We start from the raw sequence: 24,510 nt of genomic DNA on the forward strand, positions 1-24,510 counted from the left end.
CGAACTTGCTACAGTATTTTCAAAGGTAAGTTAAAATTCAACTTTTATGGTATTAGAAAACCAAATGTTTTCAAAACAAAGCAGACAGCGACGTTAAAACTTGAGCGGATTTTTAACCTTAATAGGAGGAGCTGTAAAACACTGCAAAAGTTATATGTCCCATACTGAATTTGCTCTTAAATATCTTAAATAATCTGGGCTTGTTAAATTTGGAGTGAATATTCTCGAGAATAAACTAAGTAATACAGCATTTTTCTCGTCTTACCACTTTTGATTGCAGATTCGTTAATTCAATTGAAAATTGCTGCAATCAAATTGTAAATACTTGAGATAATTACGATAGTCAATAATTGAATTGTATTTGTAAGAAAACAAAATTTTAATCGTTAAATCGACCAATTTAAGTATCCACTCAATAACACGTCCTGGCTGGCTGAGACACTACTCGTTAAGTCCATATTGCCTTATTAGCCTTATAATGGTGATATCTTCAAATACAATTGGTTCAAGAAAATGTTAATGCTGATTTACTATCCTCTTACCAAAGTATTATATAAATACATATTATATGTGTTTGCGTAATTACTCATTACTAGTTCATTTTTGCATAAAAAATTCTTATTGATCTTTCTGTTATTTTTGATGCTTCATGCTTTGACGCCAATTTGACGTCCCAAAAACGACATGCTTTGATGTCCCAAAAACACCAATTGGACTTAATCCATCTGTAAATTGTCTATTACAGATTCCATTTTGCTTAAAATATGAGAGGCAACTAAACAATATTCATATTCAATTCCAGGAGCAGAGCTAAGGGGAGGACACACGCCCCCCCCCAAAAAAAATAATTCCAAGGTGTCGGCGCACACACTTCGGAATTTAGCTTATGTTTTTTGTTGAATTTAGCTTATGTGTCCGAATTTTTCGGCACACTGGACAATTTTGTCAGCAAATTCTGAATATCCCCTCCAAACTCAAAACCCAAGCTGCACCCCTTTTTCATTTCTAACGATATCCAAAAAATGCTTCAAAATCTATTCCATGAATTTTTCTGTTAATACAGCTTTTATATTGTTCTAAATATTCATTGTCGTCTTTTTAAGACACCTTTTAAAAATTCATGAGTGGAAATGTCAATATTTTTATTAAAATAATGAACATAAAAAATATACACTTTCGTAGCTTCATACTTAATTGACCAAAGTAATTTGTAAAGTCAATTGAAAAAAAACGAAAAAAAGAGGTCCTTATCCATTAATATTTATTCCTGATGAAAAACAATGCCCTTAAATGTTACAAATTTGTAATATTTTTACCTGTATATTTATCAAAATAATTTATACATTATTATAATGATATTATTATTATAATGGGGATATTATTATAATGGTTAACATCAACATATTGCAACTTCGTTTGCAAAAATAGAGCAATAGCAGACTGAGGAACAAAAAGTGATGCTAATATACATGAATACATTTCCGTGGGGCCACCTATGTGCAAATGGAATCGTATCCCATTGAAGCCCGGGCTCATGCGAGGGAGGTCAAATAAAGAAAAAAACATTAAATACGGATAAAATATTCTGACGAATCAAATTATGGGAAAAATTCTTAAAATTTTGAGGGAAATATTTTAATGGCAGACATTGATTTTTCTTGTTAATGTTGGTCAATTTATATTACGGCAGCAAAACGCGTTTGAGCCTCATCCATCATTTACTTTATTTAATTACACTTTATTTAATTAATTTAGTTTACTAATGCTGAGATTTAGCTATATGCAATAAAATTAAGGGAAACATTCTTAAATTCTGAGATCTTTTGGGTGAAGAGGGAGGAAGGAGCTAGGCCTAGATATAAACACCGTAGCAGAAGAATTTTTATTTTATATTTTGAAACATAAGATGTAAGTAAAATTTGAAGACTTGCCGCTTAAGGCCGACAAGCAAATACCAACCATAAAGAAATAATAGAAAATTATATGAAAGCGCTAATTCGGATTTTATTATGGCTACATAACAAATTTTCCAGTGAACCCCCCCTCCCCTCCCCTAGTAAAAAAGGTAAGTTGCTACACTAATGCTATTTGTTTATCGATTTTTCTTAATCTTTCATTCCTGGCAATTGGGAAAAATAAATAAAACAAAACATACTATATCAATTCGGGTAAGAGACCTTATTTGGGGTTGGGGTGGGGGAGGAGTACCACACGGCTATGCCACTGTCCTGTATTCAATGGATTAATTTTAACTTCTTTCCAAATAGGAAAGAGTGATAAAACTGGAAAAATATGTAATTATTTTGACTAAAACCTTAAAATATTTGGGCTTCCTACCAGGGCCGTATCCATAATTTTTTTTTTTGGGGGGGGGGAAGGGGATTACAAAAGATTTTTTTCGGTGGAGGTTAAATTAAAAAAAAACGCATCAAAAATATGTTTATATTCACTTTTGCTACGTTTTTTTGCGAGTTCGACAAACACTTCGGATGGGGGGGGGGTTTCAAAGCCCATACCCCCCCCCTGGATACGGCCGTGCTTCCTACATATAGCTTAACTGGCACTGAGACACAATTAAATTTAATACTGTTCGTCATTTTAAAAAAGAAACAAACTTAGAAAAGACTAATCTATTCTTGTGGCAATATTGGCATCGATTCGAACTTTCATCTTCGGTTTTTGAACATTTTCTTGACTCATTTCGTCTAAGTCGATTTGAAGTCGATCCTCTTCGGAGTCCGTTTCTTGACTTAAAGCTCGATTTTTGGTATTTAACATGTGCTGGTGTACCTAAAATAATAATTTATTAGCAGGTTTGTACACAGTAGAGAGATAAGTCCTCTCTATATAGAGAATAATTATATATAACAATAATATAACAAAAGATAACATTATATAACAATAGACAATTAGATGTTAAAAAAATCTAAAAATATATAAGAATTGGAATTAAATATATCATCTATTTCTTTTAGAGCTTGAATCCCTCCATCCCTGGAGAAAAACTGTACCTAAAATAATAATTTATTAGCAGGCTTGTACACAGTAGAGAGATAAGTCCTCTCTATATAGAGAATAATTATATATTATATAACAATAATATAACAGTAATATAACAATAAATAACATTATATAACAATAGACAATTAGATGTTAAAAAAATCTAAAAATATATAAGAATTGGAATTAAATATATTATCTATTTCTTTTAGAGCTTGAATCCCTCCATCCCTGGAGAAAAAATGTACCTAAAATAATAATTTATTAGCAGGCTTATACACAGTAGAGAGATAAGTCCTCTCTATATAGAGAATAATTATATATTATATAACAATAATATAACAATAGATAACATTATATAACAATAGACAATTAGATGTTAAAAAAATCTAAAAATATATAAGAATTGGAATTAAATATATTATCTATTTCTTTTAGAGCTTGAATCCCTCCATCCCTGGGGAAAAAATGTACCTAAAATAATAATTTATTACCAGGCTTGTACACAGTAGAGAGATAAGTCCTCTCTATATAGAGAATAATTATATATTATATAACAATAATATAACAATAATATAACAATATATAACATTATATAACAATAGACAATTAGATCTTTAAAAAACCTAAAAATATATAAAAATTGGAATTAAATATATTATCTATTTCTTTTAGAGCTTGAATCCCTCCATCCCTGGAGAAAAAATGTACCTAAAATAATAATTTATTAGCAGGCTTGTACACAGTAGAGAGATAAGTCCTCTCTATATAGAGAATAATTATATATTATATAAAAATAATATAACAATAGATAACATTATATAACAATAGACAACTAGATCTTAAAAAAATCTAAAAATATATAAGAATTGGAATTAAATATATTATCTATTTCTTTTAGAGCTTGAATCCCTCATCCCTGGAGAAAAATTGACGCAAGGCTTTTACATCTTTCCATAGATTTGTTTAACACAATAATTTTCACCGACTCAGAATTACAATTCAGCATTTCAGCAATTCAGTATTCAGCAATTCAGTATTAGAATAAGAGCAGATCCAAATAATCACTTTAATAAACATTCACACAAAGATACACATTAACACCTTGGTTTTAATTAAGAACAACAGCAAATAGGATTTATAAACAAATGAAGTGACAAAACCAGCTATGTCACTGGAATCCTTGCAAGCACGGTTAGTTTCTAGGGGGAAGGACAGCAAACGAGACAATTCAAGTTGCCAAACAAATGATTGACTGACAGGGTTTAGATGAGACCCATTTTCTATTTAGATAATGGATAATGACAAAGACAACACTGCGTTTCCATCATACAAAACAAGAAAAGATAACGGTGAAGTTTGTGAAGACTATGAATAACACGGTAGCACAATCTATGCGAATATTTCGGCTATATATTCAAAATTCAACAATCTATCTAACGTTAGGAAGCCAAGACTCTTTAAAAAAAAAAGAAAAAATATTCTGTGATTTTAGCTAAAAAATGTGTTTTACCAATATAATTTTTGATTAAGTTTGTTTTCTTTTTATTTGTTTTATATTGTATTTCACTGATGACGGCTGTTGGATATATAGCCGAAACATTAGCATATATTGTACTACCATGTTATTTAACGTCTTCACAGATTGTTTCATTATCTTCTCTTGTTTTGTACAATTTTCTATTTTGGTCGTTCGTTTGATGTTATCCCTACCATAGATCAACTAGAAACCGAGAAGATGTTTATTGAAGATTAAGAAAATGCTATTGCTAATTGGTTGCCCTCATATTGCGACCACCTCTAGATTTTTATGCTTAGAGACTTTGTTTGGAAAAAACCTTCTAATTAGAAATAATAATAAGCTAAAAATAAGCAGTTTACCGAACAGCGGGTATAACAGACTTACAGACTTAATTTGGAGGTTACAGATTTATGCTTATGTTTTTTTATAGGCTCATATTAAAGCTTAGTACTTTATACTGACGGTTACAGATTTGCGCTTAGAAAGCCTTTAATGGCCAATATTGGTATTTAAAGGCTTATATTGGCGTTTAAAGGCTTATACTGGTGGTTATAGAAGGTCCGAATCCAAACTCGTACATATTTTAACTTCAACGACAACATTTAGCTGAGAAAAAAAAACAATCTGTTTGTATATCAATTTTTAGCTTTTCTACTATAGCCAATGTACCACGAAAAGAAAATTATCACGATAGTACAAAAATATATAAATATACAAGGCTACAAATATATAAAATAGATAAAAAAAATACACAGAGAAGCTTCAATAGTCAAAATGTCAATAATCATCTCATGCTAAAAGAGAAGTTTTATATTGACATTGAAATATTTGCGTTTATCATCGTATATAAGAGGCCCACGTTAGAAGTATTGCATATGTTTCAATCCCAAGGACCACAACAGGTTATAACCGGTGATGTTGATCTCCACATGAACCTTTACTAAGCATTTCCTCAATGTAGTGACTGGGGTCCAATGGATCATGGGTCCAATATTTTTACAATGGATTGGCGTTTCATGGATTTGCCAAAATAATCAATAATGAAAATATTGGCTGGCTAACTGGCTAAATAACCACTATCAGATAATAGAATCTATTGCTACCACTTATACCATCGGGCATGACTAAAGTTTTGAAGGCCAGCCATCACGTACAAGGGATGCGAGTGTCGCTAGTTGGGCATCTTGGCGTGTCTCATGCCGGATTTCCTCAAGTTTAGAGTCGCTCACTGGTAAGGATTTCATCACTGCATGAACATAAACTTCAATGTCGTTCTGTAATTGAGTGTCCGTGTCAGGTATGTGAAGACGTGATAGTGCATCTGGTATTGATATTTCTGCTCCAGGGCTGTATCGTACTTCTAAGTCGTTTTAGTTTTAAGAATCAAGGATACATAAGGTCAACTTGGACCCGTTATCCTTAGCAATGTTAGAAGATTTTCAGGTAGGCCTACTTAGCTGGCCTCCCCCAGGCCACTTAGCGTGTCCCCAGGTGGCGATAGGGGAACACCCTACAAATATGTAGGGTACCTCCACAGGAGAACTGACCAAGGGGGGACCTTGTCCCTGGGGGTCCGCAATAGAAATTGGGGCACCCACACCTGGGGTCATAAGTGCAGGTGGAGGAGGAAGAAGGTCCCTCGAATGTACACTCAATAGGGCCCACTGGTGTGTCCACAAGTCCCATGAGTCACAAACTTCTCCTAGTTATGGGTTAAATTGCATGGTGATGCAGAACACCATCGCGGGAGGATCCTCTATAGGAGGAGAACTGCGGCAGGGTGTAAGATCCAGATATTTGGACAACAGCCTCTGTGAAGGGCTGCCTCGACCCTTTCGGCCTATCTGCAAGACTGGGGACCTTGCGGTCAATTCTAATCCCACTTGAGGAGTGGCGCCCCTTGAGGAAATTATAGCCTAGTAAACGACACAGCATTCGCACGGGATTCTGATTAATAGATAAATCTTCTGGGCTTCATCTGTTTTGAAGGGCGTCTTCAGGCTGAAAAACCTCTTCCTAGCAAATTTATCTACTATGGGCTGCCTCCCCGTAGTAGCATAATATTTGAAGGGACGAATCGGTAATAGGCTTGAGATTGTTTGTGCAGGATTTCAACTCTTGTTGATAGAAGAGCATCGCCAAGTGTTGAAAACCATGTTGTGACCAAGATGGGGCCAGGATTGCAAAAAGCATCCATTCAACTTGGAGGTGCCAGGAACTTATTGCTGTCCGGTTCTACACTTCGGTGTAGACTTGAGAGGATATGTGATCCCCGTCCTGCACCGGTATCCAGGATCATTGCTTTTCCTGAGGGTAAAATAATTTCAATGATTTAAAGAACATGAAAATTGGAACTTGGAATGTTGCGACGTTAAAAAATGACCATTGTATCAACATTTTGACTGAGGAATTCAGACGATTCGAACTGGACTTATTAGGAGTTTCAGAAACTCATATTCTAGGCGTAGGGAGCCTGAAATTAGGTGATATAGAATTTGTTTACTCAGGCAGGAAGGATGGGGTACATGGACAGGGAGTAGGGTTCATGACGAATAAGGAAGCTGCTAAGTCTTGTTTCGGATAGGAAGTTATTCCTAACAAAATACTCATAGCTGATTTTGTGACAAAAAAGTTCAGGAGATTAGTCATAGTAGCATACACCCCTGTTGTGCGGATTGATAGAGATACTAGTGACTCAGATGAATTTTACTTACAGTTACATAAGCAAATAAACAGGGTCGCAGGCAGAAATATGATATTTTTACTAGGAGATTTTAACGCCCAGGTCGGTAGAAATAGGAATAGATATTATCATAGCCTAGGTAAATTTGATGTAGGAAAAGAAAACAGAAATGGATATAGACTTTTGCAATTTTGTAGGTATAACAAACTAGTTATAACCAACACGGTGTTTGGTCATAAAATGGCTCATAAGTTAACATGGTATTCGCGTGATGGTAAGACAGCAAACCTTATTGAGTATGTTATAGTAAACCGAAGACTAGTAGGATCAATACAGGATACTAGGGTATACAGAAGTGCTTTTATTGATGTTAAAAGTAAAGATCACCATCTAGTAGTGTCAAGGGTTAATTTAAAGCTCAAATTTCAGAAGGGTAACTACCTCGCGGGAAGTTATGATGTTGGTTGACTCCAGGATGAGAATTTGAGAGAAAATTTCCAGGAACAATTGAATACTAAACTTGAGGGTTTAAAATTTGATAATTTGGAAGATGGTTGGAATAATTTTAGAAAAATAATTTGCGAAGTTGCTGAAGGTGTCGTAGGGAAGAAAGCTAGGACTGCAGCTAAGAATAGAAGTGAAAAAGCTTTATTTTTAATAGAAAGGAGAAAGGACTTGTACAAGAATTGAACAAGAGTGATGAGATCATATGATAACAAAAGGAATGTAAAGAAAGTGGAGAAAGCATTAAAATATGAACTAAGGAGGTGTGAAGTGGAGGCCAGGGATAAAATTACCGAGGATCTGGAAGATGCAGCTCGACAACATATTAGTAAAATATTGTACTAGTAAGTAAAAAAATTGACATGGAGTAGTCTCTTTGAACTTGGTTGGGCTAAAGATAGGAATTGAGCCACAGTTAGCGATGAGGAAAGATTTAAAGAGGATTGGGCAGAACGCTTTTATAATCTGTTAAACCGATATAGAGCTGTGGGTAAATATATGTAGTAAAATTAAAAACTTCGTGGTTCCATGGTTGCGTGGGAAGATTTGTTTTGCGAGTAAGAATTACCGACAGGAATATAAGTATTAAAAAATGTTAAGGCTCCGTGTGCTAATAGGGTAGAAAATCAGTTTCTTAAATACGATGGCTCTGAGGTTAGAAACAAGTTACTGAAGATTATGAATATGATTTTTGAAAAAGGGAAAGTACCAAATAATTTTACGAAAACCTTAATTAAGCCACTTTAAAAGAAAGGTGATAAAAGTGAGTGTGGTAATTATCGAGGCATTAGTCTGGTCTCTGTAGGTAGCAAATTACTTAGTAATGTGATACTTATTAGACTGAGAGATGTCACAGACAAAGTTTTAAGAGAAGAAAAGTGTGGTTTTAGAAAAGGTAGAGGATGCGTCGACCAAATTTTCACTTTTAGGTTAATAATTGAGAAGTGCCTTAGTTGTCAAACACCTTTGGTCCTTTGTTTTATAGATTATTAGCAAGCGTTCGAATATGATGATAGAAGAGCTATAGCAAAGGTTTTATCCTTGTATGGTATACCAGACAAATACATTAAAGTGATTAGTGCTATGTACGAGAATAACACGGCTGCAGTTAAGGTAGGAAATAAGGTTAGCAGCTTGTTTTGTATTAAATCAGGAGTTAAGCAGGGCTGTGTTCTATCTCCCTTTATGTGGATTATTTTGATGAAGGATGACAGATTGCCGAAGATTGTTCTTTTCGACCAACCGTCTAGGGGCTAAACGGAAAGCAGGTCGTCCTCGTCTGGGGTCGGAGGACGTCATAAAGAAAGATTTAAAGGAAATGGGAACTTCGTTGGAGGGTGTAAAAAGTGAGGCTTTGAATAGATTGGGATGGAGGAGAAGCGTGCGTAGCTGTGTTGGCCTCAGGCGGATTGGTGCTGCGGTGAGTTGTTAGCAGTAGTAGTAGTATACCGATTGGGTCCAATGGATCTTGGGTCCTATATTTTTACATGGATCTGGGTTTCTTGGATTTGCCAAAATAATCAATAATGAAAATATTGGCTGGCCAAATAGCTAAATAAACTCTATTGGATAATAGAATCTATTGTTACCACTTATAACGATTTGTCGGTAGAAATACCGAATTCCTAATTCATCTCGGGAAAAAATGATACGAAAACTACAAAAAATCTCCAAAAAACTCAGAATTCTAAGAAAAATTACTAGTTATCGTGTATAAAGCGTGTGCCTTAAAAAAATATTCTTCCTATATTTTATAGAATTCCTTCCTTTATTTTCCTATAGTTTCCTTCCTATATTTTATAGAATTCATTCCTATATTTTCCTATATTTTATAGAATTTGTTCCTATATTTTCCTTCTATATCTTTCTATATTTTATAGAATTCCTTCCTGTATTTTCTATATTTTCTTTCCTATATCTTCCTATATTTTATAGACTTCCTTCCTAGATTTTCCTTCCTATATTCTTTAGACTTAGACAAGATAGAACACTCCTGCGGTAAGAAAATTTGGTTTAAGGAAGAACAATGGTCCGAATAGTCTGGAGTCCGGACAACACACCTATAAGCCTATTACAATAACTAACCTGAGAAAATATGGCGTTCTCAGATGTGCCTAGCATGGCAGCCGCTTGACTAATTGTTAAATCATTTCTCAGAAGTGCACCCAGCACACGTTTGTCCAAATAATCTTGTCTTGACGATATCCTAAAGAAGAAAAGACATAGCTACAGAACAAACAGGATTAAAAGGACGCCTAGGGGCACATAGGTTCGACACCGAAGAGACCGAATCAAAATTGGAAAGACGCCAATTCTTTGGCTTCGTTTTTTCAGGTGGGGTGGGGGATTTTCGGACTGATTTTGGGGAAATAATGCCCCCATCCATGTATACAGGCATAGTTACGCATAATTTTTGTCCTGTGGCCAGTTTTACACGTGTAATTTTTACAGAATTCTGAACCTAGTCTAAATCTAGAAAAGTATCCAGTGCCGGATCCAGGGGAGGGGCGAAGGGGGCGTGCATCCCCCTTACATAGTCTAAAGTAGTGTAATTTACTTAATTAACGCAAGTTTGCGTTAATTAAACTTGCTCCTAACGCAAGTTTATCGGGTCAACCTATTTTGCACCTCCCCCCCCCCCCCTAAAAAATCCTGGATCCGCCACTGAAGGTATCAGGTAATTTTTTTTGACAAATCATAATTTAGTGAATAAAAAGGGATCAACGAATAAGACGGTAACACGTGGCCAAGTTCAGGCAATGTAATCTTCTTAACTATTTGCAAAAGCGAAAATATGGGTTTTTAACTATATTCAAGTAAGCCATAATAAAGCATTCCCTGAGTGGTATCTTATCCTTCTGAATTATTTTTTTTCTTAGATCTTGACGAGAGGTCAAAAATATAAAGGCTACAATTGAATATCCCCCAAGATTCCAGTGGTTCACCTCCAAGTCTCCAGAAGTGAAGAATCAGGATTTAAGGTCCTAGAAGTTAACCCCTAGAGTACCAAAGTACAAAACTGAAATCGTGAAGCCGCTAAACCCTCAATCAAAACTAAAAAATTCAGATTTCTAAATTCAGGGAATACAGTATCACAATAAAGGGGATACAATTCAGGGGATACCAGCACTATTTGATATCGATCATCAGGTAAGAAAATCCTCTTTTTTCGAAAAGTTTTTCCTTTTGAACATTCGGAGTTCTACAGCACATAGACGTGGGCACATATTTTCAAAAAGGTATGATCTTATTTCGAAAGTAAACTTAATTGAATGTATAAGGAGGAGCAGGTAATCTTGACCCTTTCCAAAGATAGAGCAAATTTAATATTTGTATCTGCCTCACTGTGAGAAAAATAGAGTCCTTGAAACCAGATTTGATAGCCTATGTCTTCGTCCCAGATTTGTCTTTAGGCCAAACAAAAAAACTTCAGTTGCCCACTTTTCAATGAGTTCTTACATATATTAAATTCAGTAGAAGTTAAGACTAAGTGACTGGACAGACGTAGCATTTTATTAGGCTAGTAACGGCCATAATTTTTCTGAATGGTGGCACTTACTGTTGAACTACGACTTCGTTATAGATTAACACTTGTTTGAAGCATTTTTAAGCTGAATTGATTAAAGTTGTGACTTTGACTCAACTCAAACTAAAACACAAAACTCAATTTAAAACTAACTTTAGCTCAAGCAAACTAAAACTCAAAACTCACTTTAACTCAAGCAAACTAAAATTAAAAATTCACTTTAACTCGAGCAAACTAAAACTCAAAACTCATTTTAAAACTCACTTTAACTCAAGCAAACTAAAACTCAAAACTCACTTTAACTCAAGCAAACTAAAATTAAAAATTCACTTTAACTCGAGCAAACTAAAACTCAAAACTCAATTTAAAACTCACTTTAACTCAAGCAAACTAAAACTCAAAACTCACTTTAAAACTCACTTTAACTCAACCAAACTAAAACTCAAAACTCACTTTAACTCAAGCAAACTAAAACTGAAAACTCACTTTAACTCAAGCAAATTAAAAATTTCTAATACTAATTTTCTTAACACTATCAAACGGTTCGTGGTAACGAACTGTAAGTAAGGAGCGACCTGCCTCAATAGTAACCAAAACTCTTAAAAGCGAGATTTTGACACTAATAGATGCATCGAAATAAATTATATTTTTATGCTGATCTCAAATATATAAGTTTCATCAAGTTTAGTCCTACCAATTAAAAGTCATACCCCTAACGAAATTTGGCTGATTTCCGAAAAAAGGGGGAAACACCCCCTAAAAGCTATAGAACCTTAATGAAAACCACGCCACCAGATTCAGCGAATCAGAGAACCCTACTATATAGGTTTCAAGCTCCTATCTGCAAAAATATGGAATTTTGTATTTTCAAGGAGGCACACTTGTGCCTCTATAAAGAGGCGACCCACCACAATGTTAAGCGATTTCAGGTCCTAGAGGTTGCAGAGAGACGGCGGTAATCGCATTTTGTAGCCCAAGCTCAAACTAAGAAACTTGCAAAATTTCATCCTCCTCCGACTTTATCTTCATGGGGTAAACTGGGCCGGAAGTTTGAACCCTACCACCACAGCTCCCCTTTAACGTTATCCGATTGGGCTGAAATTTAGAGGTTAAGCTTTCCTAGGGCCTGGGAGCTTATCCTCGAAATTTTAGCTCAATCCGATCACTCCTTCCCTGTTTTCAAAATACCAAATATAGCCACTTAAAATTCATCATCATCATTTCTTTTTTTTTCTTAGCCACGCCTACAGACCACAGTTGGCAACGAATCCGGTTGAATGAGGACTCATTCAAAGCAGAATTCGACCTGTTAGGGCCTTTTGATATTTTCAGACCGAAAAAATTATCCCCCGAATTTACATTTACGAAAAACCTCGTTTTCCTATATTAGCCCAAGTTAATTTTTCACACACCAAACCAACTTTAACGTTGTATGATCGGTCTGAAATTTATAGTATAAGATTTCCTGGTTCCTGGAAGATCATCCTCGAAATTTCATCTCAATCTGATCACACCTTTCCTGTTTTACAAAAACCAATTATCAAGTTTTTTGGGAATTTGCTTGCGTCGAAAATAGCTTCCATTTACTAAAAAACAATTACAATCGTGTCTGTTTAGTCTAGTGGTTGATACTTCAGACTGTCAGGCGGAAAATCCGGGTTCGATTCACTGTCAAAGCAAATTTTTTATATACTGAATTTAAACTTTAAAAAGAAACTCAGTTTCTTTTTTAAATTATTTGAAAAAAATTACGTTTTCTAAAGAGTTAAAAAGGCTGAGTTACAAGGTCGACCCTTGAGTAATAAACTGTACAAAGACGTGCAGAAATTATTTGAAAAAAACTACGTTTTCTAAAGAGTTAAAGAGGCTGAGTTACAAGGTCGAACCTTAAAACGTACAGGGATTAGGAGGCACAGTTGGGGGGCTGCCGCCCCCCAACCCCCGCTTTCGCACCCTTTAAATAAAAAAAAGTTCTTTAAACTGAAAGCAAGGAGCGACATTAAATCTTAAAACGAACAGAAATTATTCCGTATATGAAAGGGGCTGTGCCCTCCTCAACGCCTCGCTCTTTACGCTAAAGTTTGACTTTCTCACAACTCTTTTTTTTAAACAATAAAAACTTTAGCGTAAAGAGCGAGGCGTTGAGGAGGGCACAGCCCCTTTCATATACGGAATAATTTCTGTTCGTTTTAAGATTTAATGTCGCTCCTTGCTTTCAGTTGAAAGAACTTTTTTTTTTATTTAAAGGCTGCGAAAACGGGGGGTTTGGGGAGCGGCAGCCCCCAACTGTGCCTCCTAATCCCTGTACGTTTTAAGGTTCGACCTTGTAACTCAGCCTCTTTAACTCTTTAGAAAACGTAGTTTTTTTCAAATAATTTGCCAGAAGAAAGATCACGGGTGCGTGTTTTTTTTTTTTTTTTTTTTTTTCCAGGGTAATCGTATCGACCCAGTGGTCCTAGAATATCATGGGAGGGCTCATTCAAACGGAAATTAAAGGTTCTAGAGCCCTTTTTAAGTGACCAAAAAAAAATGGAGGGCAACTAGGCCCCCTCCCAAGCTAACTTTTTTCCCAAAGTCACCCGACCAAAATTTTGAGATAGCCATTTTGTTCAGCATGGTAAAAAATATAATAAATATGTCTTTTAGGATGACTTAATCCTCCAAAGTCTCCGGGGGAGGGCTGAAAGTTATGAACTTTACCCAATGTTTACACATAGTATTGGTTATTGAGAAGTATACAGACGTTTTCAAGGGGGATTTTTTTCTGGTAGGGGGGAGGGGGCGGGGGTTATGTGGGAGGATCTTTCCGTGGAGGAAGTTTTCATAGGGTACGGGAAAGTGCTATGAAGGGGGCGCCAGATTTCGTAGCATAATTTAAAAAAAAACAATCAGAAATTAAATAAAAAATAACAACTTTTTTCAATTAAAAATAAGGAGCAGGACCATTACTTAAGATGAGCGTCAATTATGGAATATGTGACTGGATTCGTTTCCAATTCAATAACTAGTTCTTTCATCCAAAGGTTTTTTAGTACTTTCAAAATAGCTATTAATTGTGATTGACGGCATTTGAGATTAAGAGGTAATTTTTAAAGAATTGGAACAAAATTCGAACTTTAGCTTAACGAGTGAGGTTTGACTAGGGGGCAAACCCCCTAATATGCCTATTAAAAATATATGGATATAGAAGATCGTTACGTACGTTAATTCGAATGTTACACATATTTATTACTAATAAAAACGTTCTTAAATAAAATTAAACAACTTTTGAGAAAGCCATTCAACCAAATAAAAGTAAAATTAATATGCAATTTTTTTTAATTATTCATGTACGGTGAGCCAAAGACAAAACCTCCATTAATTCAAAAACGTTCAAAAATTAAACAAAAGAAAAAAAGTTTTTTTAACTGAAAGTAAGGAGCAATATTAAAACTTAAAACGAACAGAAATTATTCCGTATATGAAAGGGGCTGTCCCCTCCTCAACGCCTCACTCTTTACGCTAAAGTTAGACTATTTCTTACAACTCTATTTTTTAAAACAATAAAAAACTTTAGCGTAATGAGCGAAGCGTTGAGGAGGGGACAGCCCCTTTAATATACGGAATAATTTCTGTTTGTTTTAAATTTTAATGTTGCTCCTTACTTTCAGTTAAAAAAAAACTTGTTTTTTTTTTATTTAATTACTACAGAGATTCATGTCTATCCAATTTCGCTTAATACATGATGGCTGTGCCGAATGGAAATACTTTTTTCTACGTATATACTTTATAAATTTAAAATTTTTGCCAAAAAACACTGAATTCCTTTCTAAAGTCAGGTTATCGCTTGCACTTTGTACCCTCATAGAACGAGGGAAGAAAACGTTACATGAGTCCTTATAAAGGCAAAATCTTTTTTTGTCTGAATCTATATGATCTTACTCCAGAGTATCCAAAGTATTTCTCGTAGGCCGGAACCAGTCAGCCAAATTTTTGAAAATTTTTATTTATTTTGAGCATCCAACTCATTTCTCGTTTGCCAGACCCTATCTACAGAAACCTTTTAAAGCCGTTAATTCGTTTTGAGGAGTCAAATAATGTCTTCTGAAGCATATCTAGTCCATACAAACTTTAAGACATTGATTTAAATTTACATTTTTTAAAATAAATTGCTTTCAAAGTAAACAGGAATAATTGACTCTTTTTTTCAAAGATGGGCTGATGCTTTCTTTTTCTGGATTTTTTTTACGGCCTACAGTTTAAACAATGGGAACCCCGTGTTTTGAACACAGAACATATATCGCACGGTATATATGTACCCGGTACATATATGTACCGCACGGTACATATATCGAAGAGCTGCTTTTAAAATAGAGCAAATGGTGGTCATTTAATTACACACACAAATTTTTATTTTTACAGATCCTTATCCATGGATGGATAGATGAACAAAATCATTACGCCTAGTGCTGGATATTCAAAAAAAAGAACCAAGTATTTTGAATTTAGTGTAACACTTACAAAGAACTATTTATTTTTATTTGTTTCTGAGAAGGAGAAAAAAAAACAAGAAAAAACCTATTTTACAAAGAATCTTAATTGAAATATTTTATAAAAAATAAAAACTGAAGTTACTTGTTTTTACACTAATCTGACATATAGTATGCTTCAATAATAATGGTTATTTATTTTGTTTAAAAAAAAGTAAATTAAAAGAAAGAAAGTGCAAACGAACAAAACAATTCAATCTACTTAGGACTTACAAATAGTGCTTACGCAATTTTCGAATGTCCGCTATCTCTTCTCCTACTTGCCCAAGGGTGTTTTAAATATCCAAAATTTTCTCTATATCTTCCATATAAGGTACCATATGAGACGCCAAGCAAATCTGCAGCTGAAATGGAAAAGCATAAATTACTTAAGCTTATATCATTCCCCCTCCCCTCAATATTTTTAAGACATTACAAATAATTCTCTGTATTGTTCATATAAATTGTCTACTTTCAAATTTATTTTTCGATCTTGTATACCTCCCGAAATAAATTCCTGTGCTAATGGCTGAGGTCGGGATAGTCAAGAAAAATTCATAGCAAAAAGAAATAGTTAAGATATAGTTAAGATAACTATCCAAAAAGGATAGTTAAGAAAAATTCTGCAAAAAGAGCATTGAATAAGAAATATATTCAATATGCAAAATTACACTTATTGACAAGATATGAAACGTAAGATCAGCAGTAAATAATTGCGTCAAGAGGTAGTAAGAGGTCATTAATATTTACGTCAGAGGTAAGGCTGCTTCTTTTCTAAGTGTGTTCACGCAAGTTAGTGAAGTTAATTTCCATGACACAAGGTCAATGAACAAAATTTATGTTAGTAATTTGGGTTCGTCTAGATTTGGGTTCGTCTAGACTAGATTAGGTTATGGAATTCGTTAAATGATAATATCAAAAATAATAATTTAAGAGAATTTAAAAGGCTGTTGAAGAATAAATTATTTTCTAAATATGATTTTAATGATTAATGTAATAGGATGGCATAGTTGATAGATTAAATTGGTATTAATTCATTAAATTCTGTGTTTCATTTTTACTGAGGTGTGTTAAGGAAGGAGTTGAGTGTTAAGTTAGTGGTAGCAGGGCATATGATGTTGTAGTTGTGTTTTGTTTTTAAGCCCCTTCTGTGGTTAATGTTAATTATTTATTTTGAATTAAATTGAATGAAAATCAAGTATTTTGCAGGCATCAAGATATGGCTCAATTGTAGAAAAAGCCAAGACAGATAGTCCGCGTGATTGAAAGGCAACTCTGGGATAAACCCTTTTTACGATTGTATAAAAATGATGACATTTCATTTGTTGATAGATAAGTCTATCATCCATCCATATCATTCCTAGGGCAGAACTAAGGTAGATGTTCATAGAATTAAGGGATGAAAGATTGGATTTATTTTGGGTTGACGCGTGACGGACAATGTTTACTGGACTTGTATGCAAAATCTGAAGACAAAGAACAAGCAAATATTTCGACAAGGACCTCCGCCAAGTGGTACTCAGTGCAAAAAAAAAAAAAAAAAAAAAAAAAAAAAAAAAAAAAAAAAAAAATCTGACCTTTCGAAGTGTGATTGTTTGTCAAGCACACTCTTTTTTTTTTTTTTTCACTGAAGAGGACTTGGCGAAGGTCCTTGTCGAAATATTTGCTTGTCCTTCGTCTTCATATTTTGCTACTGGCTGACAAAATCCTCGTTTTCTCACCTGTTTGATTTTATTTTACATTTATTATTTCCCTTCCTCTCTTAGTTTCATATATCATGTATAGCCAGTGTGGTCTTTGAATGTATTTATGCAAAATCTGGGACTGAATTTGTTTGGTTATCCCTCCTCCATATCATGCTGTGGCATTTGGAGGGGATGTGCTTATGTTAGTTTTTTTTTGGTAATTGATATTAAATATTAATCAAATATGATTAAACACACTTCTTTTTGAAGCATTAGACATCCTACTCCCTAGGAAAATTCTCACGTCTACCGGAGGCATTTGGCAAAGTGTCTGATGTAACTTGTTGGAAATCTATACATCTTGTGTAGTATATATATATACATATATATATATATATATATATATATATATATATATATATATATATATATATATATATATATATATACATCTTGTGTATAAGAGGTAGTTGCGTTTGCAGCATTAGATCTTTACCTAACTAGCCAAAGCTTGCCAAGAAAAATTCTACTTTTGGTAGACGGTCTATCTTACTGGTAAGGCATTAAATTATATAATAAATGAGGAGAAGTAAAAACAAGAACTCTAGACCGAACGACAGACGCACATCTCGCAAGCCAAAAATTGTCAACAAAAACTGAATTCAATATAATAATCTCAAAACTTATTTTAAATCTGTGTATGTACTGAATTTTATGGTATTTGTAATCAATCTGTGTACTGACCTAATATCTGTATTTAGCGTTTTCTTTTTCGTCAAGAAAATCGGTTGTACAAAAAAATTTAAAAAATATCTATAGTACATTCGAAGAAGAGAAAATATAATAAATGAAAAAGTGTAATAAATAGAAAATAAGCAAATATTTCAATAAGGACTTCCACAAAGTCGTCCTCAGTGCAAAAAAAAAAAAAAAAAAAAAAAATCTAACCTTTTGAAGTAGACTACACGAGAGACAAATAGACCCTCAAACACACACTAAATTTTCTCTAGACACTTGATTTGCTTATTTTGTTCTTCATGTTGTTCCACTGGCTGAAACTACTCTCGTACTTCTCTGCTTTTTTTTTTTTTTTTTATTTATTATATTTTCTCTTCTTTGTTACATAGGTCATGTATAGCAAGTGTGGCCTTGAATGTATATAATATATTCGAAAGCTGACAATATCGCAAAAAACAATTATTAGAGAGGAAAAGAGAGGGGGGCGAAGAGTACCTGACTTCATGTCCAATGCTTTGTTCTTGACTGAATCCATCATTTTCAGAAGAACAGGCTCCTCCCAGAAGTGAGCTCTAGAGCGAAACTGAATATAGTCATTAAACTTAATCACCTTCATTCCACAATAAAACACCTCGCCATCAACTAAAATTGAAAAAATAGTGCTATTATTGTCTTATTAAAATACTTACATCCAAATATACACTTTAAACAATCTTTACATAAATCCTTTTAAAATTAGCTGCTCAGGTGAAATCACAAATCAGCTCCAAATTCAAAATCCACGGGTAAAACTCCTAGCATCTTTAAGCTCTGATTCTAGTTAGTGATAGGAGTTACGAAAAGTCGAATAGAGTTCAATGGTATAAAGTTGAACAGTAGTTCAACTTAAGTCCGAGGTTCGAACACACTCTTAGTTGGTACTGTACGACGTGCAAACTGCGAATAGAGTATATCACAAATCGTAAATATTCTGCATGCATCAAAACAAGAAATCCTCAGTCCCACAAGTAATTGTATGCAAATGTAAATCTAGATGAATAGGAAAATCTTAAAACAAACAGAAGTTAACGTAAAAATTTACTTGCTGCCCCCTCACTCCCCTAGAAATAATGTCAAATTAATTAAAAGGATAAGAACCGCCCAGAACGAAACTCCCAAAAAAAAACAACCGAAAAGCAAAACTGAAGTAAAAATACAAAAACATGGTTCAGATGTTCAGTTACGAGTCACTTCTATCCAGCTCAAGGAATGTAGATATTTCGAGAACGTAAAACGATTAGAAAATCAGTAAATCATCTGATAAAGAAATTAATGTCACCCAGTTGTTCGAAGCTTTTCTTTTTATAAATGTCCCAGTCTATAAGTTGCCTGATAAAGTAATCAACGGGAAATTTCTCAATTTTCTTATACCATCAGCAAGTCAAGAGTTTGTAGTTGAGGAATAAACATCTCCTAATTATTCAAGTTTTACATTTTCTCTGAAATAGACGAAAAAATTTTACTAGAGGACGAGGTGGAATGAGCCAATGGTAGTCAAGGGTAGATTCAGTTTGAAACATCAGATTTTGTTTAGCTTTAACAATAGTAGTTTTTACGCATCATATAACCGACTAATTCTTAAAAACAGAAGAAACGTGTATGTGAGGAAATTAGTGGATGACTCTTAAGTCTTATCATTAAGAACTTATTATTATTAATATTACTTATAATTATTATTGTTACTTAAGAACTTATTATTACTTATTATTTACTCTTATTATTAATAACGGTGACCATGGGCATAGGCAGGATTAGGCAGCATATTGTCTAGGGGGGGGGAGCAGTCGAGAGTGTGATGGAGTTTTATCAACTGCTTTTTCCAAACCATCTACTTTTTCAGCCATATCTAATGTAAATTTGAAGGTCTCGGGGGGGGGCGGGGCAGATGCCCCCCCTGCCCCCCTCCCTACGCCCATGACGGTGGACAGAGTGAAGATGTAAAAAAATAGAATAGTCAAGACTCAGTGTTGTCTTTTTGCTGTTGAATGTAGTTATGAAGAATACGAAAATATGTCTTAGAATCAAGATTTGGATACATGAAACCATGATAAAGTTAATTATTTCTGCTCATTTGTCATAATAGTTGTCACAGCATCATGCTAATTACCATAGACATGATAATTTTGTACAATTGGGGGGCTATGTACCCCAATATAATAGGGGTGCTTCAATAGGTTATGGAAAACATACTAGGTGTTATTGAGCACACTTCCTGGCTGAAGGGTGTTTGAGCACAAGGGTGTAGGTGTTTGAGCACAATTCCTGGCTGAAGGGTGTTTGAGCACAAGGGTGTAGGTGTTTGAGCACACTTCCTGGCTGAAAGGTGTTTGAGCACAAGGGTGTAGGTGTTTGAGCACACTTCCTGGCTGAAGGGCCATGAAACGGAGATCAGCACCAACGGTAGGGATTGTACAATCCAATGCCGTATTCATTCCCTTCTAATCTAGCAACAATATTCTTTTAGCAATGTGATTCTTTTTTGAAAATTGTTGCTTTCACTTCATCGCCATCTGAATTTCAGGCTTACTTGAATACTAATTCTCTTCTTATTGCTAAAGTCCCGTTTTCACTTGCTATTTTCTGGAAAAATTTTAAAGCAAACCAAACAATAGAATAGAAAGAAGATTGGTTTTAACTGAAAACTGTTTTACATTAGTTGATTTGCTTTGTGCTTTGTCCGTGAAATTCCCAATGAAAACGGGGCTTAAGTATCTAGACAGTAACAACCGTTCGGAAAAAAGCCAAGATTTTCTATAAATGAGTTTTCTTTACTGAACTTAATGTCATAATCGTTTTAAAGAAGTTAAACATCGAAATGGAAATAACTCAGTTTGAAAAGCCTGTATCAACACTAATATCTTCTTAAGTATTGTTCGGTAATATCGTGCCATTGAATTTTTTGTAAGATTCATAAACAGCTTCTATCTTTTGTAATTTCAAAAAATTTTGCCATGAATCTGCATTCTGATTGGCCAATAATAAACGTTACGCAAGAAAGTTGAACAAAGCCAAATTCAACAAATTACACAAGGGATACATTACTGGCATTGCAGTTGGGGAGAATTTGGTTTTATCCATGCTTAATAATGTCTTCATGTATACTGAACTTTAAATTGCATTGACAGCTTGTATTTTCAAAATATTTTGTAATTAAAGCAAAATGGTGGAAAATTGAGGAACATTGAGTCAAGACTAAGAAAGACAGGGCGAGAAAAGGCTTTACGAAAGTAAGTTACTAAAAGGTAATTGTTAAAAAACAATATTGGCTTTTATTAGAATGTGCAAGAAACAGGAAAAAAAGTGGTTCAGCCCAACTGAATATGACTAAGATGTTTTATGTCAGAAAAACTTATGGATACACCCAAGTGTATCTATGGTCATAATTGCCATTCTTATCAATTCTCTCAAAGCATCAGGAGGCTTCTCTTGCTTTATCTAAACAAGGACCTTAGACTATATCGAACCATATTATTTTAACTTGAAATTACCCATTTCCTCCCCTTCCTCCAGCTCTCATTTAAAGGACAATAGGGCATATTTTGCCTCTATTCTCCTTCAAGGTTGATTTACCACAAAAACGTTATTTTGCCCAAACATTTTCAACATTCTTACCATGGTTTACATTTTGTAAATTCTAAAGAGTCACCAGAGTAAATTGCTATAGCGTCTCTCTTCCTACAAGAAGTTGAAAATAGCAATACATTTAACAAACCAAACACGTGTGTAATGTCAATGTCTCGAAATACTTACTCAACTAGCTGAGCATGTCGCTTGGGCATGCTTGAACACAAAGTAAAAAAAAAACTGGTATAGAAAATATGAAGCTTTTGAATTATTAATATTTCCTAAGTCTTAGTACCGTACATCAATTTTGAAAGAACATACAAACATGTCGAATGTTGAGCCAATTCGTGATAAATAAAGAAATATTTTTGTGTGAAACATTGGCAAAATAGACTTATAACTATCATTGGATCCATTATAATTCTCTCGCAAATTCTAATCCATTAGAATTCGCGTTTTTCTAAGGAGTTGGAATTTTTTGGCAACTGTTAGAAATTTATAAAGTATGGCAAGTTGTTCAAGAAAAATTTAAGAGGTCAAAATCTAGTCAGTATTGATGCATTCGTTTTAGGCTTCAAAATGTCTGTTAAGTTTTAACACTGTATTTTGCTTCCTTTAAAATAAGAGAAAAATAAACGAACCATAGCTGACATCTGGATTTGATTTGAGTTTACTAGATGGCTCTTTGGTAACTTCTTCTATATTTTCAATTGAGGGCTCATTTGGCATCTCTTCGTCGTTAGTCTCCTGTTTCTGAAAAAAGACAAATTTCAAATAAACAGAATTCATCTTATTTTTATCCTTTCTTTTACAGTAGACGATCGAGATAACTGTATTTTGATTTTTTGGATTTTTTCATTTGTCAAATCTAGAAAGATATAAAATGCAATTAAAATACATAACAATATCATACATACATATATATATATATATATATATATATATATATATATATATATATATATATATATATATATATATATATATATATATATATATATATATATATATATATATGCGCTATATTAATTTTTCCAAATCGTAGATAGCTGTCAATACTATTTTGTCGAATCTTTGGGGTCTGCAAACATAAAAATAGTTGATAAAGTAAAAATTTTTCAAAATTTTACACTAAACCTAAAACGGTACTGTGCTAAATCCAGGACACATGTGAGAAGTGACAATGCTAACATCAGATAAAAACCCGTTAGTCTGCAATGATAAGTAATTGAATGAACATGGATACTAAAATTAAAATTTGGGATTTGCCAAGGACAGAAAAAGAGGCAGTTAAATTGTCCAGGATAAGGGGTTGTTGTCCAAAACAAAAGAGTCCGTCAAGGGACAAACAGTGACTTTATACTTGTACGAGAAGGATCCTCTCGTAAAGATTTTTTTTTTTTGGGGGGGGGGTATTTTTTCAGGGGTTGTTTTACAAAAAAACTTAAAAACCGTATCAAAATTTGTTTATATGCATTTCTCTTACGTTTTTAAGAGTCGGACAAAATTTTTCTTTTTTTTTCGGGGGGGGGGGGGCGGTTAGTCAAACACAGTAAACAAATAAAAAAAAATTATCCAAAAGAAAGTAAAATTCTAGATGAGCTACTTTTTGCTATTTTGGAAAAGGGTTATGTTAAGAAAAATGAAACAGTACTTGTGTATTACACTGACTGCACTCAAGAAGTAAGGTTAGGTTAATCATATTGTAATATAATAAAATCTTAACAGGAAGTGTAACAGTGTGACACTAGGAAGTGTAACACTAGGCCATTTTACCGCGATTCTGAAGGATATTTCTACCTTCTGGGCGCAGTTTTTATAATTATTTTCTTAAATTATTATATTTTTCCTATTTTGTTTAATTTTATTAGAAACTTCACTTCTCGCGTTATTCAGCGTGTTCCGTGTTTAATATATGCTATGCTTTACCCCCCCCCCCCGTCCCCCTCCCTTATGTGCAAGTATATAACCCAAATTTGTTAATAAACTATTATATTTCCATCCTACTTTGTTTTATTTCATTAGCATTAACCAAATTTCACTTCTCACTTGTATCCTGGATTTTAGAACTAAACCTCTGCTACAATTATGAAAAGGACAAAATATTAAAATTAAGTATACAAGGTTAAAATAATTGTTCAAAAAAATTTCTTTCCGGTTTGGTCAATGAGATTTTAACTTGAAATTATCCATTTCTACCACTCGTCTTGTTCTCATATAAAGGATTTTGTCTTCATTCTCCTTCGAAGTTGATTTACCACAAAAATTTTATTTTGCCTATGTTATTGTTATTTTGCTTATAGTCGGATATTTTCCCTCTTATATGAAATTTCTTCTTTTTTTCTTGATAAATTAGAAAACATTAGACTTAGGGCGTCTCCATTTGGAAATTCCTGCAAATCCATACCAATCTGCGAATTTAATTTCAATGCAGCAATTTTGAAATGGAAAAAAAACTGTTGAAACTAAGTGTGAAAGTTTTAAATGTCTCACTAAAAAATCATTTTATTCAATTTTCTCAATATGAAATTTCTTACACCCGGCGATGGTAATGTTAATTATTATCTTATTTTGGAATTTTGTTATATTTCCGGTGTACGAAGTTCTTCTTTTCATCAAACGTTGGACTTAGCGTGTCTTCATTTGGTAGATCCTCCAAATCCTCAGCACCCGTCTTTAAATTTAAATTTCCATGCATCAACAATGAAATGATTTTTTTTTAATTCAGTGTGGAAGGTCAA

At 33.8% G+C, this 24,510-nt stretch overlaps 1 protein-coding gene across 4 annotated transcripts in view; it reads right to left on the reverse strand.

The window, feature by feature from the left end:
- Window positions 1–2,564: 2,564 nt before the first annotated feature.
- LOC148952762 (uncharacterized) overlaps window positions 2,565–24,510 on the reverse strand; it is a 76,482-nt gene continuing 54,536 nt past the window's right edge. For 2 of the 4 annotated variants that reach the window (XM_089087411.1, XM_089087408.1), the window contains 5 exons: window positions 22,411–22,522; window positions 18,662–18,808; window positions 15,991–16,108; window positions 9,795–9,915; window positions 2,565–2,790 (listed from right to left, as the gene is read on the reverse strand). In XM_089087411.1, coding sequence (XP_088943537.1) covers window positions 2,626–2,790; window positions 9,795–9,915; window positions 15,991–16,108; window positions 18,662–18,808; window positions 22,411–22,522 — 663 coding nt within the window. In that variant the 3' untranslated portion in view covers window positions 2,565–2,625. Of the gene's footprint in view, window positions 2,791–9,792; window positions 9,916–15,977; window positions 16,109–18,661; window positions 18,809–22,410; window positions 22,523–24,510 lie in introns of those variants that run through there. The other 2 variants (XM_089087409.1, XM_089087410.1) reach the window with 2 other exon arrangements.

The sequence above is a fragment of the Artemia sp. Qi Xiang Cuo genome, chromosome 4, assembly GCF_049724085.1.
Source record: "Artemia sp. Qi Xiang Cuo chromosome 4, ASM4972408v1, whole genome shotgun sequence".
Taxonomy (NCBI): Eukaryota; Metazoa; Arthropoda; class Branchiopoda; order Anostraca; family Artemiidae; genus Artemia; species Artemia sp. Qi Xiang Cuo.